Source organism: Calonectris borealis, chromosome 5 (assembly GCF_964195595.1).
Source record: "Calonectris borealis chromosome 5, bCalBor7.hap1.2, whole genome shotgun sequence".
Classification (NCBI taxonomy): Eukaryota; Metazoa; Chordata; class Aves; order Procellariiformes; family Procellariidae; genus Calonectris; species Calonectris borealis.
The window spans coordinates 44687462-44704427 of NC_134316.1; the positions used below are offsets into that span (position 1 = coordinate 44687462).

At 61.1% G+C, this 16966-nt stretch overlaps 2 protein-coding genes across 4 annotated transcripts; one reads left to right on the top strand and one right to left on the bottom strand.

Annotated features, from left to right (window-relative positions):
• The first annotated feature begins 1114 nt into the window (after positions 1–1114).
• MDK (midkine) lies at positions 1115–6676 on the top strand. Of its 3 annotated transcripts, XM_075152529.1 has the most exons (6): positions 1313–1374; positions 2254–2542; positions 4896–4979; positions 5068–5229; positions 5338–5499; positions 5944–6676. In XM_075152529.1, exons 3-6 carry the CDS (start codon positions 4901–4903, stop codon positions 5967–5969), a joined length of 429 nt encoding a protein of 142 aa, XP_075008630.1. In that variant the 5' UTR covers positions 1313–1374; positions 2254–2542; positions 4896–4900; the 3' UTR covers positions 5970–6676. The 3 variants fall into 3 exon arrangements, with proteins under 3 accessions (XP_075008629.1, XP_075008630.1, XP_075008628.1); XM_075152528.1 differs by lacking the exon at positions 2254–2542 and having other exon boundaries at positions 1115–1374; XM_075152527.1 differs by lacking the exons at positions 1313–1374; positions 2254–2542 and adding an exon at positions 3205–3622.
• Positions 6677–6969: 293 nt separating this feature from the next.
• On the bottom strand, positions 6970–16953 carry CHRM4 (cholinergic receptor muscarinic 4). The gene is made up of 3 exons (XM_075152526.1): positions 16639–16953; positions 10495–10536; positions 6970–9971 (listed from the first exon to the last, which is right to left on the bottom strand). Exon 3 carries the CDS (start codon positions 9964–9966, stop codon positions 8494–8496), a length of 1473 nt encoding a protein of 490 aa, XP_075008627.1. The 5' UTR covers positions 9967–9971; positions 10495–10536; positions 16639–16953; the 3' UTR covers positions 6970–8493.
• Positions 16954–16966: the final 13 nt, after the last annotated feature.

A 16966-nucleotide genomic window follows, 5' to 3' on the forward strand; every position in this document is an offset into this window, starting at 1 on the left:
TGTCCAGCTGTCAGGACCCATTTCTGCACCCCGTTCCTAAAGGTACAGCCTGGCATGTCCAGACCCCTCACCACCCAGAGCAGCACCCGTTGCTCTGCGTGCAGCGGGCAGGGGAGATGACATACTCCCACAGTTGCCAGCCCTCCTTGAAACCTCTGCGGATATTCAGGAAACTGCCGGCAGGGTGCGAGTTAAATGCGGGAATCTCTCAGAAAGCGATTCCTGGTTGTGAAGCAGCTCATAAAAACCAGCTCCCCCCTCCCCAACCCTACCTGTGGCGGCCCTGCTCTCGGCAGCCTTCTTCCAGGGTAAGGGGTGGAAAAATGGCTCCGTTCCCCACCACAGCCCCATTCTTTTGGCATGACACTCGCCTTTCTGGCTGGTAACTCCAGAAAAAAGTTGGCTTGGCCCCTGCCTCTCCTCACCTCCTGAGAAAAGGGGGTGGACGGGGGAGAAGCGAGCAGTCACGTCTGCAAGGTCCTTTCATCCCCAACCAGCGGTCTGATCTCATGTCACTGCTTGGTCCAAGGAGAAGGGCTGCAACGTGTCGGAGCAGGGGACAGGCAGGTCTGGAGGGGCTGGGGAGAGGCCTGGGTCAGCATGAAGGGGATGTGCTGCTTCAGGTACCCCCTCCCCGAACCCTCCCACGAGGCGCAGAGCAAGCAGAGAAGGAGGAAAAGGGCAGAGACCGTGAAAACTCGGTCCATCGATGCCAGTGGCCTTGATGGGGAAAGACGCATCCAGGGAGCTGGTGGAGACACGGGGTGGTTCCCTTCACTCCATCTAGCCCCAGGGGTGCCCTAGAGGCCATCTTCCAGTGGGTGTCAGAGCGGCGGGCCCCAGGGGAGCCCTGCCCCTGCCCGGCTGTTCAGCTTTGCACCCCTTCAGCCCCTCTGCGATGCTGGGGTGCGCCGTCAGCCGAACCCTCACGGCTTCGCTGGTACCACGCTGCAGAGCCTGGAGGAAGGTGTGACACCCCGTCCAGGGCAGGGGACACATGGGGACGTGCCCCGCTAAGGCCTGACACCCCCCCCCCCCCCCCAGGGAACTCAGCACATTCACCGGCTGAGCACGGCCCGCCGCCGGCCCCGCGCTCCCCCCTCCCCGCCGGCCGGGGGGGGCCAGCCTGCCCCCCGGGGCCGCCCCTCCGCCGGCCGACCGGCCTGCCTTTGTGCTTGGGCGGAGGTGGGGGGGGTGTGCAGAGGAGGAGCTTGCGAAAAGTTTTGGGCTAAAAAACCCACCTTTTTGTTGCCAGCCGAGCCCGACGTCAGGGGCCGCTGTGCGCTGCGCGGGGGCTCCGCACGCGGCCGCCACACAAAGGCAGCAGCTCCGCTCCGCACCGCTCCGCGCACCGCTCCGCGCACCGCTCCGCAGGTGAGTGGCCCCCCCCCCGCCCCATCCACCCCAGTACTCGGGGTCGGACCCTCCTCCCTCCAAGCCCCCGCGGCCGGCGGCGCCGCCCGCCCGACGCTACGGGGATGGGCGCCTCCGGCAAGGCAAACGGCGGGGAGGCGGCAATAATCCAGGCTGAGGGCTCCCCGGTGGAGGAAGGGGCTTTGCCGAGGTGGGGGACATGGCCTTGGCTGGGGAGGAGCTGCAGGAAGGGCGACTGGGACAGGGGTCCCGCGGACGGCAGCCCCCCGGGTACGGGCTCGCCTGGAGGGCTGGAGGTGCAGAAGGAAGGGGGTTTGGAGGGAGGCAGGGCTCCTGCAGAGCAGGCAGCAGGCAGGGGTTGAGGCAGGGCCCAGGATCTTAGCGGGCCCCCCCGCCCCCCTTTGGGGGGCACCGGGTCGGAGACGCGCTCAGGTGGCTGGAGATGCTCCGGCCGGAGCCCGGGGAGCTGCCCCGGAGCGGGGCTCGGGCACCGCCAGCCTCTCCGGGGGGCGAGGGGGGAGACAGGCCGGAGGGGAAGGGGCTGTACTGGGGTCACGGCACAGCATCTGCCTGGGGAGAGAGCAGAGGGTAGAAGCGTGGAAGAGCTTCTTGCTCCCCTCTCTGCCCCGCAATGCACAGGCAGAGCAAACCCTTTCCCCCTGGAGCACCTTTTCCTCGCTTCGCGGGGAAGGTGAGGCCGTCTGCTGGAAAGCCCCACGGCCCCCGTGGCTCTGCTCCCCTCCGGTACCTCCAGCAGAGTCTTCTGGTCACCCTAACGCCATGGCTCATGGGGAAAAGCTCAGTCACCCCTCTCCTGGCAGCAGGGAAATTCCTGCTGGCGGGGTGCTGGGCTCCCCAAGCCATGGGCTCCTTTCCCAGAGACTGGGGAGCAGCTCAGCCCGAGGCGGGAGGGCAGCAATCCTGCGCCCACCTCTGCCAGAGCCAGCTGCAATCTGAGCCGAGCCGAGAGGTCCCGCTGCTGGAAGAGGGGCTGCAAGGGGGCTGACAGCCCGGCACCCACCCTGCTCCCGGGAGAGCGTCGCGATGGCAGCGAGGGGACAGGAGCTGGGGAGGATGGCGTGGCCCATGCTAGGAGAAGCACTTGCCGGTGGCACTGCCTGGCCCTGAGCGGTGATTGGAGAAGGGTCCAGGCTCTCTCATTGCAGTGGTGGGTATTTGGGCTCTGCTTCAGCATCACCGGGCGATTTTTTTTTTTATAGCGCTGATCCTAGATTATTCAAAGCCAGGGCAGCTAGAGAAGGGAGGGGAAGGGGAAACGGGGACTGCCACGGTGTGGCCAGGCTCCAGGCTGCTCTGCTTGTGCAGCCCATTCCTGGGAGAGGCAAACGCAGTGTGAGAGCCAGCCGGGATCTGAGCAGGAGAGGAGCCAGGGCCCCGCAGGGATGCGGGAGGAGCTGGGCTGTGCAAACAGGCCTGAAGGCGCTGGCAGCCCAACCGGGAACAGCTCTTGTTTGACCAGCAAAGAAGGGATCAGACTGTTTGGAAAACCAGTTGGATAACTGCACTCCCTTTCCCTTATGAATGCTTTAGGATGAGCCATGGCTGAGGGTCCCTGCAGAACTTTGCCTGGGGGATGTGATGTGCTGGGCAGAGCCTGGGAGCAGATCCAGGAGTCCCTGGGGCTGTAGCTGGGCTGCCCCTCGGAGCCCCCCCTCCCACATCCCTGTGTACACGTGGGCAGGGCCCCACGGTACCCATGCCGGTACCCATGCCGTGGGGAGCGGAGGGCGTCCATGCCCAGAGGCGAGGCAGGGGTGAGCAGGGCAGCCGGGGCTGTCTGCCCTGGGCACTCAGAAGCCGCGTCCGCAGGACCTGAGCTGGAAGGTGCCGGGCTGGGAGGTGTTTCAGGAGCAGAGGGAAAAGGCAAAGGATGGAAGAAGTTTACAGAGCACCTGAAATCAGGGGGATGCTGTGAGTAGTGTGGATGTCAGAGGTGTTGCCCTGACAGAAAGCGGGGCAGAAGTGCCGGCAACTCAGCTTAGCCCCAGCCTTGCTCTCCGTAACTGGGCCCTCCGGGCTGAGCTCTTGCCCCCTTTGAAGGCAGCTGGGTGGGAACGGGGCTGAGCCATGCCGTACTCGGCAGGATGGCTCCCAGCCGGGCTGGGCGAGGGGGCAGGCAGCTCTCACCCCCTCGGCTGTGCCTTCAGCCAGCCGGGCTGTGTAATTCCCTGTGACAGTTCAATGCAGAGCGAAGCCGGCAGCTTCGCGGCGGCGGACGCAATGAAAGGTGAGTGTGCTGGAGCCTGAATAATGCGGGGAGCTGCTCTCGCCGGCACGCTGCCCGGGGAGCCTGGGGGCAGGGAGCAAACGCTGACCCCGGGCTCTTCCCTGCACTACTTTTCCCTGGGACATGTGGTGCATCCTGACCTCTCCATCCCAGTCCCGCCAAGCCCATGATGGAGCCAGGGCAGGCGTGATGTATTTGCTGGCTGGTTGCTGCCACGCAGATATGGGTGTCATCCTAAAGAGCACCGGGGGAGCGAGGAAGGTTTGAGACGCCGGCTCTGCACGGCTGCACTCCTGCTGGGAGTGGGAGCTGGGACCCCAGTGTTGGCAGCAACATCCCACAGAGGCTCTGGTGGCAGCCGGAGGGGAACTATCACCTGGCACAAGGCCACCGTGGGGGGGTGGGCAGGGCCCCAGGAGCTGCACCCTTGTGTGTGTGCACCCTCGTCCCTGACCTGCTCCCAGGTGCATGCACACGCATGCACACTCCCTCCCTGCATGCATGGGTGCTGTACTGGCAGCTGCGGCGCCAGCAGTGGGCGCAGCTCTCCCGCTCCATCGCTGCAATGAGCTCCCATGCTGTGGGGACTTTTTTTTTGATGTTTAATCTGCTGGTTTAGCTCTCAGACCCCTCATGGCAGCAGGTTTGGTTTTGATGGACTTTTTTCTTTCCCCTCTGGTTTCCTCTGGAGCTACCATGGCAGCTGCACTCCCCCAGCCCCGGGGCTCTTTGGTGTGGGGCGGCAGCCGGCTGGGTGCTGGATAAAGGAGCCACGGAGAAATACAGGGGGGTAGGGGCTGGGGACCGGCACCGGCAAGCAGGACCCCCGCTGCCAGCACGCAGGTGGGGACTGCTTTGCTTTCGGGGGGGCAGGAGCAGCACGGGCCCTGGTGCAGCCTGGTACTGGGTGCCCCCAACCAAAGGGCCTCCCCTGGCTGCTGTGTAGGATGTGGGGGTCCCCACATTTCGGCCACATGCAGGGCAATGGGGGGGGCTGCGAGACTGGGAACAAACCCCCAGCCCAACAGCTCCCTGGCCGGAGGTGGTTGCTGAACTGCACAATTAACCTTGCAATTAATACACATGGTCTAATGGGTGGCAATGAGCAGGGTATGGGGGTGTACACACGTGCGCCCACACATGCACGCACGCAGGTGTGGAGGGAGCTGCCGTCTCCCTCCCAGGCAGCCTGCCCGCAGCCCACCGTGCCCCTTCCTCGCTGCCGCATTGTGCCCTGACCCTTCGCCCGCCTCACCCTCTCCCTCCTCCCCAGGCAGGATGCAGGTCCGGGGCCTCCTCCTCCTCCTGGCGCTGATCCTGCTGGCCGCCACCGCCGAGGCTGGCAAGAACAAGAAAGGTGAGGGGCAGGGGGCTGGGGGCCGGCGGCAGCCCGGGGTGTGCTCCCGTGCCCCCGCAGCGAGCGCCCGCTCCCCCTTCCCTTGCAGAGAAGGCGAAGAAGGATGGCTCCGAGTGCGAGGACTGGCGCTGGGGACCCTGCGTCCCCAACAGCAAGGACTGTGGCCTGGGCTACCGCGAGGGGACTTGCAAAGATGAGAGTAAGAAGCTCAAGTGCAAGATCCCCTGCAACTGGAAGAAGAAATTTGGAGGTGGGTGTATGGCGGCGGGGGGGCTGGGGACCACCCTGGGTTGGGTGGCCAGGACTGGTGCCCACGCCAGGTCCTGGCCGGCTCTGAGGCCTCTCCCCTCTCTTCCAGCCGACTGCAAGTACAAATTTGAGAGCTGGGGGGGGTGTAGCGCTCAGACGGGCGTGAAGACTCGCTCCGGCATCCTGAAGAAAGCCCTGTACAATGCCCAGTGCGAGGAGATCGTCTACGTGACCAAGCCCTGCTCTTCCAAGATCAAGTCAAAGTCCAAAGGTCAGTCCCCACCGCTCCTGTCCCCAGAAGGGTCCTGCTGGGACCCTGGGCAAGGGGCTCTCCAGGGGTAGCTTGGCCCGTTGGGGTTGGGCTTTGCTGGTGGTGTGGGGGGGGTCACGTAGGATGCTCTTCCCTCTGCATCAGCACGTGTGACACCCCCAAAGTCCAGCATGGCTGGGTGCGATGCAGGTGCTGCTAGGAAAAACCCTGGTCCCCCCTTAAGTCACCGCCAGCTTCGGTGGGACGGGAATTTCCCCCTCTCCTCAGTGGGGCCGGTGCAAAACGTGGCTTTGCGTGGTGGGGGGAGGCTGCCCGCAGGGATGCGGCCCCTGCACCGCGCCGAGCCGGCCGTGCTGGCTCCATTTCTGCCATGGCAGCGCCTGGGGCACCGGTGAGCTGCCAGCGGACGCGCTAACTCTTGTCTCCTGTGCTTCTCGGGTGCAGCAAAGAAGGGCAAGGGGAAGGACTAGAGCTGGAAGCCAGCATCCTCGTCGGCCCCTCGACACGGTGCCCACGGGGCTGGATGCCCAACTGCAGCCGGCCCACACTCCAGTCTTCCTCCTCCTCTCCTTCCTCCTTTCCATGACCTCTTCTTTCACTGAGATGCCTTGTTTTAATCGCTAGTGTTGTAGAGAGCAAACCCACCCGCCCGCAGGAGGGGCTGCCCCCCTCCCTGCAGCCCCGCCGCCGCTGCCGGCGCATCCCGCTTGCCTCCCCTTGGCTGGTGTCGGGGTTCGCTGGGATGCGCCTGGAGAGCTGGGATGGGAACACACATTTTTCCACCGCTCCGGCACAAATGAGTTGCCTTTAGCGCATCCTTTGGCAAGCCGGGGAGCCTCCTCCGCCGGGTACCGGTGCCGGAGGGAAGGGCTGGGTGTTGAATGCCCAAGTAACCCCATCGCTCGTGCCCCTTACTGACGTGAGGACTGCTCTCAGCTCGAGGGGCTTCTTCCAGCATCCCTTCGGCCGGGGCACGACTTCCCTGCAGCAGCCGGGGAAAACAAAGCCACCGCGCCCAGGAATCACCGCGTCCCCTCTCCTCCATCGCGCCTAACCGTGTGTCCCCGTGCCGGGGCTGCAGCCCCTCTGCCTTCGACGCGCCAACAGCGGTGCTGGGTGGGAGCTCTCACTTCTTTTGGAAAATGGGGTTTGTTTTCTTTTCCAATAAAAATCTTTTAAAAAAAAAATATCGGAACCCACCTGTCGTCCCCACCAGCTGGAAACCCCAGCAAACCCCAGCTTTGCCAACCCCACCAGCAGTGAACTCGTCGTGCGGCTGGCGGCGGTGGCCTGGGTGCCACCGCACACGGTCCTGGAGAAGGCGCGTGGGTCAGACCTCGGGCTGCCCCCCTCGCTCTCGGAAAGAGGGATGGGGCTGCCACCCGCGTGCTGCAGGAAACGTCACCAGTGGGTGACACTGGGAAGCTGGAGAGGAGCGACCGAGTGATGACTCCTCACGCCATGGCTGTGGGTTTCTGGTCCGAGGTCTTTATTTGTCTCGGGGTGGGTTGGGCCGTGGTTGTAACAGTTTAAAAAAAAAAAACCAAAAGCCTGCCAGGCATTTTGGGCACCGCTATGTGAATTATCCTAAAGGCAGTGGCGGGGGGGGGGGTCCCCAGCTGGGCCGGGGCAGCCTTTCTCCAGGTTGCACGGCATCGCCCCGGCACGGGGACGGGAAGGACATACGGACGCGGAGTTTGCCAGTGCCAGTAGGGCCCCGTCCCGTCTCTCTGCTGCACCCGGCCGTGCCCGCCAAGGCTTGCGGAGACCCGGCTTTGGGAGAAGCTGAGCACCCCCGGGGTGGGCTGGGAGGGGGCTGGAGACGCTGGCTGAAGCCTGCATGCTGAGGGCTCCGCCACAACACCGACGACAGGGTTACGTCCATTTACAAAGCTCGGCAGCCGGTTCCTTCAGCCTTCCTGGGGCGTCCCCCACCCCCCGCACCCGGGGCAGGAGCGGGGCTCGGGGGGCACCGTCGTCCTCCCCCAGCCCCGGAGCTGTGCATCAGGCCTCCCACACCCGCCGTGGGGAGAGCGGGGACCTGCTCATGGCCCAGATAAGAGACAGGGCACCTCGGCCATGCTGCAAACCCTCTTCCCGACCCCCTCTGAGACCCCCAGCCCCCCCATCCCTCCCAAGGACAGTTATTTTCGCTGCCCGCTTCTCAGGGGGCCCTGGAGAGAAGTCCTGCACCGTAGCACTGCTTTTCTTTGCAGTTTTAGTTTCCATCATTGTAGGAGGCAACTGGGTTTCACGCTCCTCACCCAGGAGGGAGATACTTGGTTTGTCTGTCTGTCCGTCCAGCCAATTCCTGGCTGAGGGCAGAAAGGGCACAAAGGGGAGAGCGGAGCCAAAGCCCAGGGAAAAATTCCCCCCCCCCAGGTCCCTGGGTGAGGATGTACGATGGCATCTCTCAAGGGAAAGGAAGAAGCTTGCCACATCTGCTAGGACGCAATCTTGACTGTCTCGGGAGGGAGCCTGGCCATGTCCCATGAGCCCGAGCCAGCCTGGTCCAAAATGGCTGGCAAATGTCTGGCCCCGGTTTCTTTTCATTTCTTGGGTAATAAACGGTTTAAAAGCCTATTGAAAGCATCCAGCATTAAGCTGTCTGCATGCAGACAAGCTCTGATGCCCTGGAGACGGTCAGCCGGGGGAGAAGAGGCATCCAGTCTTAGGACAAACACTGATGCCATTTGGCCAACCTCTCAAGAGCAGGGAGCTGGGGAGGGCTCCTGGTGACCACATCTCCTCCTCTTGCCTCCGGTTTTCCCGCTGGCTCCCCAGGTTAATCTCCAGGCCCAGGGTAACTGGAAGGAGCTGCAGCTCAGAGGTGCCTTGGACCTTTGTCAGCATTGGATGAAGGGCATCATCTGCAATCACCGCACAGTCTGCATTGTTGTGAGTGGGGAGCAGAGGACACCCCCCCCCCCCCGGGCAAAGGAGGCAAAGGGAAGGGTTTCCGTAACGTTGCTGAAGTGGTCCCTGAGTGCCAGTTTATCTGGCTGTGCCAATGTTCCTGTACTGGCACATGAGAAGGTGCTTGAAGGTTTTCTTGAAAGTGGCATTGCAGAGGGCGTAGCAGGCTGGGTTGATGGTGCTGTTGACATAGCAGAGCCAGTAGCCGATGGACCACACTGTTTCGGGTACGCAGGTCTCACAGAAGGTGTTAATGAGGACCATCACGTTGTATGGAGTCCATGTGAGTATGAAGGCTAGCAGGATAGCAAATATGGTCCGGGTGACTTTCTTCTCCCGGGCTGCCATCTGACGCTTCTTCCGTACTTGGCTCCTGGCGATGCTGGCAAACTTCCTGGCAACGTTGGCCGGGCGGCTGTTGGCCAGGGAGTTGTGGTCAGAGGCTCCTGCCTTAGCTGGGACGATCTCGATGGCAGTGACACATTCGGTTCCAGTCTGCTTGGTGACGATTTTAATCTTGGACCACTTGGAAGACGGGTTCACCCGGGGGTGGGACGGGCTCTGTCCTTGCCCCACTGGCAAGATTTCTGCTGTGGGCTTGTCTTTTGTGGTCTGGGTCATGCTGACCGTGCTGGACTCATTGGAAGTCTCCTTCTCCTCCTGATGACCAGTGGCCTCAGTCTGTGCTGAGGGCTGGTCATCCACTTTCCCATTCCTCACCTCCTCCTTCACCTCCACAGCCCTCTTGGGGGAGTTGTTGTTGTTCTGTTTGATCAGGGGGCCCTTGAAGAAGCTGAGGGACTTGCCTTTCCTCTCTTTCCTGCTTTCAGGCTTGTGCCTTCTCACCCTGCTCCTGCTGGCCAGGGAGATGTGGATGTACAGCACCGTCATGATGACCACGGGCAGGTAGAAAGCAGCGATGGCCGTGCCGAAGGTCACCGCCGGGTTGGAGAGGAACTGGATGTAGCATTCCCTCTCAGGGACTGTCCTCTTGCCCACAATGAACTGCCAGAACAAGATGGCAGGGGCCCAGAGAATGAAGGACAATATCCACGCAGCCGCAATCATTAGCCCCGCCATCTTGGTGGTCCTCCTGGCTGGATACGTCAGGGGCTTGGTGACACAGAAGTATCGGTCAAAGCTGATGATAAGTAAGTTCATGACAGAGGCATTGCTCACTACATAGTCCAGGGCCAACCACAGGTCGCACACCACGGCCCCCAGCGGCCAGTAGCCTTTGATGATGTAGACCGTGTAGAGGTTCATGGAGAAGACCCCGATGATGAGGTCTGCGCAGGCCAGGCTGAAGAGGAAGTAGTTGTTGACAGTCTGGAGCTGGCGGTTCACCTTGATGGACAGCATCACCAGGATGTTCCCCACCACGGTGACGAGGCTAAGCGAGCCTGTGACGGTGGCGATGAAAACCAGCTCCACCGTCTTGTAGTTGGTGGGAGGCTGGATGGCCACCTCGGAGCGATTGCCCAGGGTGAAGTTGTCATAGGTCAGGTTGGCCATCTTCGCCTGCCAGGGCTGAGCAGAGATGTTGTGCATGGGGTCTGCAAGGGGAGCGAGGACAAAAAGGGAGAATATCATAGCTGCCGGCCCGTGCTGGCAGCGATTGCGGCCTCCTCAGTTCCCCGGGCCAGCATTGCTCTTGGCTAGTGCTCGAAAATCTCCTGGCGTTACTGGGTTTCTCTCTGACCTTGCCCTTCCCCCAGGAGCTCTTTGAAAGCCCTTTTTATGTCCCCATTTAGCAATGGAGGAGACACACGGGGCTGCAGGGACAAGGCAGGAGACAGCCCTTTGGCCAGGGTGCGATGGTCCCTTCTTTGCAGGACCAGGAACCACCTCCCAGCAGGAGCAAGGCCCAGTGTGCCCCGGGGAGGCACACAGAGAGGCAGGAGGAAGGGGGCCGCACAGCGCTCGCTGCAAGGACAGCGCGGCACGGAGCCGGTGCCCTGCCCCAGGGACGAGAGCAGGTTTATGGTATGTCCCAGGAACGTCCCACTGGCCTCTCCAAAGCACTTCCCCAAGAGGGAGCTACTCCACAAAGCCCGTGCCATGGTCCGCTCAGCTCACCTGTGTCTCTGGCAGCAAACAGCTCCTTCTGGAAGATGAAATCTGGGACAGGGAAAACAGCAAGTTACTCTACAGCTTCAGCCCCAAGGAGTTCGTGCGACTCCCACAACGTCTTACTGGGGGACACCAACCTTTCCAACAGAGGTGGCCTTGACAAAAAGGGTGACACTGCTTGGAGGCAGATGCCGAAAACCCAAACAAGGCTGAAACCGGATAATTTGGCTCGACCTGTTTCACAACCCAGCTCCGACAGGCGCCGGAGAGGGAAGGAGCCACACGAGTGCCATCAGCCAGCGATGCTGGGAAATGCTGGCCCCTTCCCCCAGTCCCACATCACACTGCAGCTGCAGTCACACCGGCGGTGGAGACATACAGGGTGAACCCAAGCCATCTCAGCCTACAGATGGAATTATTTATGAAAGGCGGCAAGAATTACGGACAGAAAAACTGCCTTCAGCCAAACCAAGATGCCTGCGGTCAATCCCTCAAGGTAAGAGGAGAATGGACCTTAACAAAAAAAAATCAATGGACCAAAATCGATGTGTTGGGATGAAGGGGAGTTTCCTGGAAGGGGAAGGAGAAGCAAAGGCGCTGGAGAAGGTGGGGTGCACAGAGGAGCTTCCCATCCAACCTGCTTCTCCTGCACCACCCAGGCCCCCAAAACCTGCTGGGCCATCACCCTGGGTGCTGGGGGCATCCCGACCCCCGCCAGCCCAGCAAGGGCAGCTTCTCCAGCAGCTCCACCCGGCGCCCGGGGCGGGGGTCCTGCCGTGCTGCCCACCCAGCCCCATGGGCGCTGCTGCCGGTAGCTGCGCGGGGGCCGGCAGAGCGGGCGGGCGTCCACGCCGGCGCGCGCAGCGGGCACGCTTGGCAAAGCGTGTTTCTGCCAGCTGCCTCGGGTGACGGCGCTGGCTCCAAACGCCCCGGACTCCTGAAGCTGATTTTGCTAAATGTATAAACAGGCCATGAACGCCCTCCTCTCCAAAACAGGGTTTGGCACGCTTTGGTATCAGTTCTTATTTTTAAAGTCTTTTAAAAGAAATGCCCTTACCTTTCCTTTGTGGTGAGGGTAGGAGATTTCTACCGTCAGCTAACAGCCAAGGTTTTAATATAACGGCTTTCTAAAGAGATGCAGGTGTGAGAAAGTGGAAGCACGGCTGCTGGGGTGCTAAAGCCGGGGTACCAACGTAGCCATTAAGGCAGCTTCCGCATTAGCGAGGCTACGGCTGCGATAGCGGCTGGGGTTGTCTTACACGCGCAGGGGAAAGAAGTGGGTGAGGACCAGAGAAATTCCTCTGGACTGTTATCCTCTGAGCCTGTTATACGTGGCCCCACGAAGACAAAAAGTGCTTTGAAAAGAAAGCAACACCCTTCGGTAGATACTAAATGCTAAATACTGACGGGGCAAGGAAGCCCGGCGGCACTGCCCAGCTTTGCACCGAGCTCTGAGCGCAAGGGATGCATCAAGGGAGAAGAAAAGCGGTTTCTGCTGCCATCCTTCCTGGGCACCCAGCCAGGGATGCGAGAAGAGGTGGTAAGTGTATAAAATGACTTTGAGATATATAATCGAGGCAGTTTGGGGGTTGGTTTCGGTACAATTGAAATGAGTTTTAAATTCTTCGCTTTGATGAGATGGGGAGATTTAGCTGTCATTCTTGTAACAGCTAATCAAACGGAGCAGACAAGCTAGCAATCAACCAGACATCTACCCCAGCTCTTCCAGGAAGAATTTGAAAATCTTGAAAAGAAACCTTTCCTTCATCTCCACTAAATGAGGGTTTCGGTTTTTCACGTTAGTTTATGAACCGAAATTAGGCATCCTCTTCTAAGTTCATTTAATTCGTTATCAGCCTTGACAGAGGCTTCTGTTCTCAGTTGCCCGAAGTAAGAAAAGTCCAGCTCGTCCCACTCCGTAAAACCGTTTGCCCAGGTCAGAAGAAACGAAGGAGGAAAGGACGGGCGCAGCCCCACTCGCGTGTCTCTGGATGCCACCCAGAGGCCACGCTGGAAACGTGTGCTGGGACGGAGGCGACCGCAGCCTCAGCGTAAAGGACTGAAACGGGTGGTTTTGGAAACGAACCTTCACTGAAGGGTGAAAATAAAGCAATCTCCCGTTTGAGGGTAGGAGGGAGGCTGAGGATGGTTAGGGGTGCGAAGATGCGGACAACGCGGACAAGCCGGAAGGTGCGTACACCACTCATCCTTTGCCTCAAACACCCTGACTATTTTCTGCCGTGCCCCAGCCTGTCAGGCATCTTTTCTTTCCCCACCTTCTGCTCTCTCCATCCCCCTCTCTCTCTCTTCTGCCCCAGACACCCCCCTCTGAGCTCGCCGGGACAACCCGGCGTTGCCTTTGCCTCCCTGAGCAGGGCAGGCAGCTCAGTCCGGAGCCGGAGCAAGCCAAGCATGTTATGAATTCGCCAGGTCTCAGAGCGGCCGACCAAGCCGTGCGTCTTGCCTGCGTAAGCACTGGGGATAGATCCTGCCGTTTGCCTTTGGGCTGCTCTGCCAGCCCCCCTCGGCATAAACTTGCCTTGCTCTGTCCTGGGGGACTCCCCTTTAGCAGCAGAGCTCCAGCCTGTTGAGGTTGGGTTCCCCCACTGCCCATGGGGATGGAGGGCACCCGGGCCTCCCGGGTGGGGGGCACAGCCCTGGGGCAGCCCCAGCTCTGCCTGCACCCCCAGGACGTGCCCGAGGATGGAGGCAACACGCGGGAGAGCTGCGGTGCCGCCACGGACCCACCAGCGCGACTCCATCTCCGCTCTCACGCCAGCTGCATCGCTGTGATGCTGTGAAGCCCCCAGACACCAAGGGACCTCTCCACGCCCCACTAAATGCCTCCCCCATGCCCCCCGGTGCCCATCTCTCTACTCCTGCACCTCCAAGAGCAAATTTCTCCTCTCCCTCCCCTCACGCCCCCCATCCCGCATCCCCTCCCTCTCTCCAGCCCCCCTCTGCCCCCCGCCTCTCTGCCGGCGTTGCAGCCAGGGAGGAGACCCAGCCTTGGCAAAGCCCAGAGGCCACTTCAGAAGGGCTCCCGGGGCTGAGGCCCCTACCTGTGACACCAGTTGGCTTTTCTGCCTGCACACGCCGTCCCTCGTCTGCGGCGCTCCCCGGGTGCTCTCCCAGACCTCCTCTTCCCAGCCAGCTACAGCAAACTCCATCACCGGCCTCCTCCCTCCCTAGGACTTCTGGCAGTGATTTATGGCTGGTTTTCTCCTCTCCATCAAAGCCATTAGGAGCCTCCAGCTCTTCACCGATAGCATCTTTTGGTCTAAGGGTTTCTGTGGCCCCTGCAAGCGTGTCCTCAAAGCAAGGAAACGTCTTTCCCTTCCCACCCAACATCTCCCATGTTATGGATGAAGCCACAAGGCCCAGGCAGCCGCAGGTCGAAGCAGAGATGGTTGTAATTTGGGTGGGCTCCACTTATTTTGGGCAGCACTTGGCACAGCAGGGTCCCCGTCGCTGCCTGAGATCATGGGTGCCACCGCTGTCGGGTGAGAAGACAGCTCCAGAGCAAGAGATCAAAGCCAGTCCTGCCCACCCCTCCTCGGTCACACGGTGACATCCGAGGGCACAGAGGAAAGCTCCTGCTACTTCCTGGCCGCACACCTCGTGGGCCACTCCGGCAAGGCTTCCCAACCTGTCTGCCCCTGCAAAACGCCTTGCAGCCCGTCGCCACGTAGGAAAGCCCTCTCATAGACTGCCGATGGTCATCCCGTACCCAAAATGTCTGCACCAAATAGAGGCAGGTGCTCCATCAGGTGCAGTTAGTGACCAAGAACTGAACCCATCTGGGACGAAGGGTCTTGCTTGCTCCTGCCCTCCCCGTCACTCCCCGCATGGCAGGAGCCGGCTGCCCTGCCCACCGGTGCGGCGAAGGCAGTGGTATTTACGCACGCCCATGCGATGGTGGCACCTCGAGCTGTGGGATGAACTCCTGGAGCAGCCCTGCCACCCAGCTGTCCCCTGCCTCTGCTCCCTGTGCCCCTCCATGGCCCCTGTCCCCCACGCCACCGCCAGCTTGCCCTCCTCCCTGCTCCCCCATCCTCATCCTCGGGGCTGGGAGAGCGGGGGCAGGTGTGGGCAGAGTCGCGACTGGTCCATGTGCAGCTTGAAGCGGGGTTTCTGGGAATTGCACGGAGCACGCTCGGCAAGCATTGCCACCAGCAACCAAGCCCCACGCTCACACACCAGTTAGGGGAAGAAGACATTCGTAGGGGAAGGAGAGGAATTAAAGAAATCATTAACTTTCCCAGAGGCTTCCGAGTGTGAGCTGCTCCCAGAGGAGACGGGCTTTTGCTCTGCACGGGTGCCATCAGCCCTTTGGAGGAACGGCAAAGCTGAAGAGACCCCAAGCCCAGGGAGGGTCCCACCCCAGCTGGGATGGGGTGGCCGTGGCTGCCAGCTCCTGGCTGGGTGCACCTTGCTGGGCTCCGGGTGCTGCCTGACCCCAGGAGGGAGGGAAGCTGGGACACCCCGGGGGAAGGCACACATCACCCCCCGCTCCGGCTGGGTGCAGAGGGCTGGGGCCAGGGCGCAGCAGCTCCAAGCATTGGAAAGAGCCGGGCCAGCTCTCCAAGCCCTGCTGCCAGCTTGTCCTGGTCTTCCTAAAAGCACCGAGAGGGTGAAAAATCTTAATGGGATGAGTTCCCTCACGTCGAACCGCTGATGTGATGCGGGACTGGGCAGTTAGCGCAGCCAAAACCAGCCTTGGGAGAGGAGGGAGGGAGGAAAAAGAGGGGAGGGATAGAAGATGCTAAAGGGATAGTCGTGTTTATGGCTCGTGCATGTCTGTGACACAAAGGGATGGGGCGACACTCCGCTGAGGGGGTGACAGTTTGTGGTGCTAATTGTGTTATCTAATAGCCATTAATTAGTTCCTGAGTCACGGCACTAGCGAGGGATTGTTCAGGTTGACAGATTCACACCCCTCGAAGAGCGTGAAAATAGAGCTCCTGGATACCTTAGAAATACAATATACGGGGAGAGGATAAAGGGGGGCCCTGTGCCTGGTGGGGGGGATTAGCCTGGGTTTTGCCCTGTCGGGGAGGGCTCTGCCGGGCTGGTGTCCGGCTGTTCCTCTGCCTCTGCATCGGCAGCGATGAAGGCAATAAACCAAGCAGGAAAACAAAAGGAGACGAGGGGCCAGCGGGATTTGCTGCACTAAGATGGCAGGGCTCCCTCTGCCCTGCCGGCTCCAGCTGGCAGCTGCGCTGGCACCCCTCCGGCACGGCGAGGGTCGATGGGCCCCTGAAGTCCTTAGCCTGCTCCAGAGGAGATCTGAGCCATCGCGCCAGAGGAATCGCTCCTTGCCAGTAATGGCTGGGGTGGATCTGGGCATTTTATTTTTCCATTGAATAATTTAATCCTCTTTCTTCCTCTGCTATTTAACTGGTTCTGATGAGGCAAAACAAATTCCTCCATCTCCACAAGCTGGGAGTCTCTGATGGCTTTTCCTGGAGCCACCGGAGAAGCAGCGAGCTCAGCGGCGCAGGAGCTGCCGGCTTCCGGGGGGGGGGCGGCGAGGGGGCTGGAGACCCCCCCTGCGCTCGGCAAGTGTTCGTGCGTCAGGTTTTGAAAATGTCCTGCGTCCGGGGTCGGAAGGGAACGTTGCAGTCACCGAACCTGACCACCCACCCCGAGCAAGCCAGGAGCTTCGCTGCTGCTTGTAACTAGGTGGTTGTCACTAGGTTTCAAAGCAAAACCGAGGCACCCCGTCCAAGGCGGCGTGCACCCGGCTGTGAGAGGTGCTTGCAGGTCAGAGTAAGGTCCCTGCCTTACAAGCCGCCCACCCAAGCAGCGCCCAGCCCAGCACACTCATCAGCATCCCAGGGCTGGCACGGCTGCACCCCCCCGCCCCAGCTGGCCCCCCGAATCCTTGCCCGTATCCCTAAAGCGCCCTGTATCATACCCAGCTTGTAAGGGGCCGCACACCATCTACCTCCAGCATTACTGGGCAAGAAGCAAATTGGCGAGAAAGTGGGTTTAACGTGGTTAAAAGTCACTCCTATAAATAACCTTCCAGCATGCTGGCCGCTCTGACAATTAATTAACCATCTGCCACCCAATAAATAACCTATCAGTGGAAAGCTAATAGTGAGTGTGCCCAGCAAATGTCATGCAAGCCAACCCCAGCCTTACCCCGCTGTGCCCAGCCCGTGGCTCCCGGGTACCGGCAGCTCCCCAGCAGCTCCTGTGCCCGCGGCGGCTCCGGTGGGTAACATCACGGAGGGGAGAAGGCTCAATGCAGGGGCATCCCACAGTGGGGCCGGGGGGGGGGGGGGACCGCCGTCCCCTCCCTTCTGTGCCCTCTGCCTTGGGCCCCCCAAGGGCTGCAGCTCTGTGCTGGAGGCAGAGCTCAGCCCATGCCGGTGAGCAGGGAAGGTGCTGGGCTTTCAGCTGAGCCTGGGCTAGAGCCACGCTTCTCCCCTCCCGTCTACTGCATTAATGCTCTCTGCCTCAGAGAGAT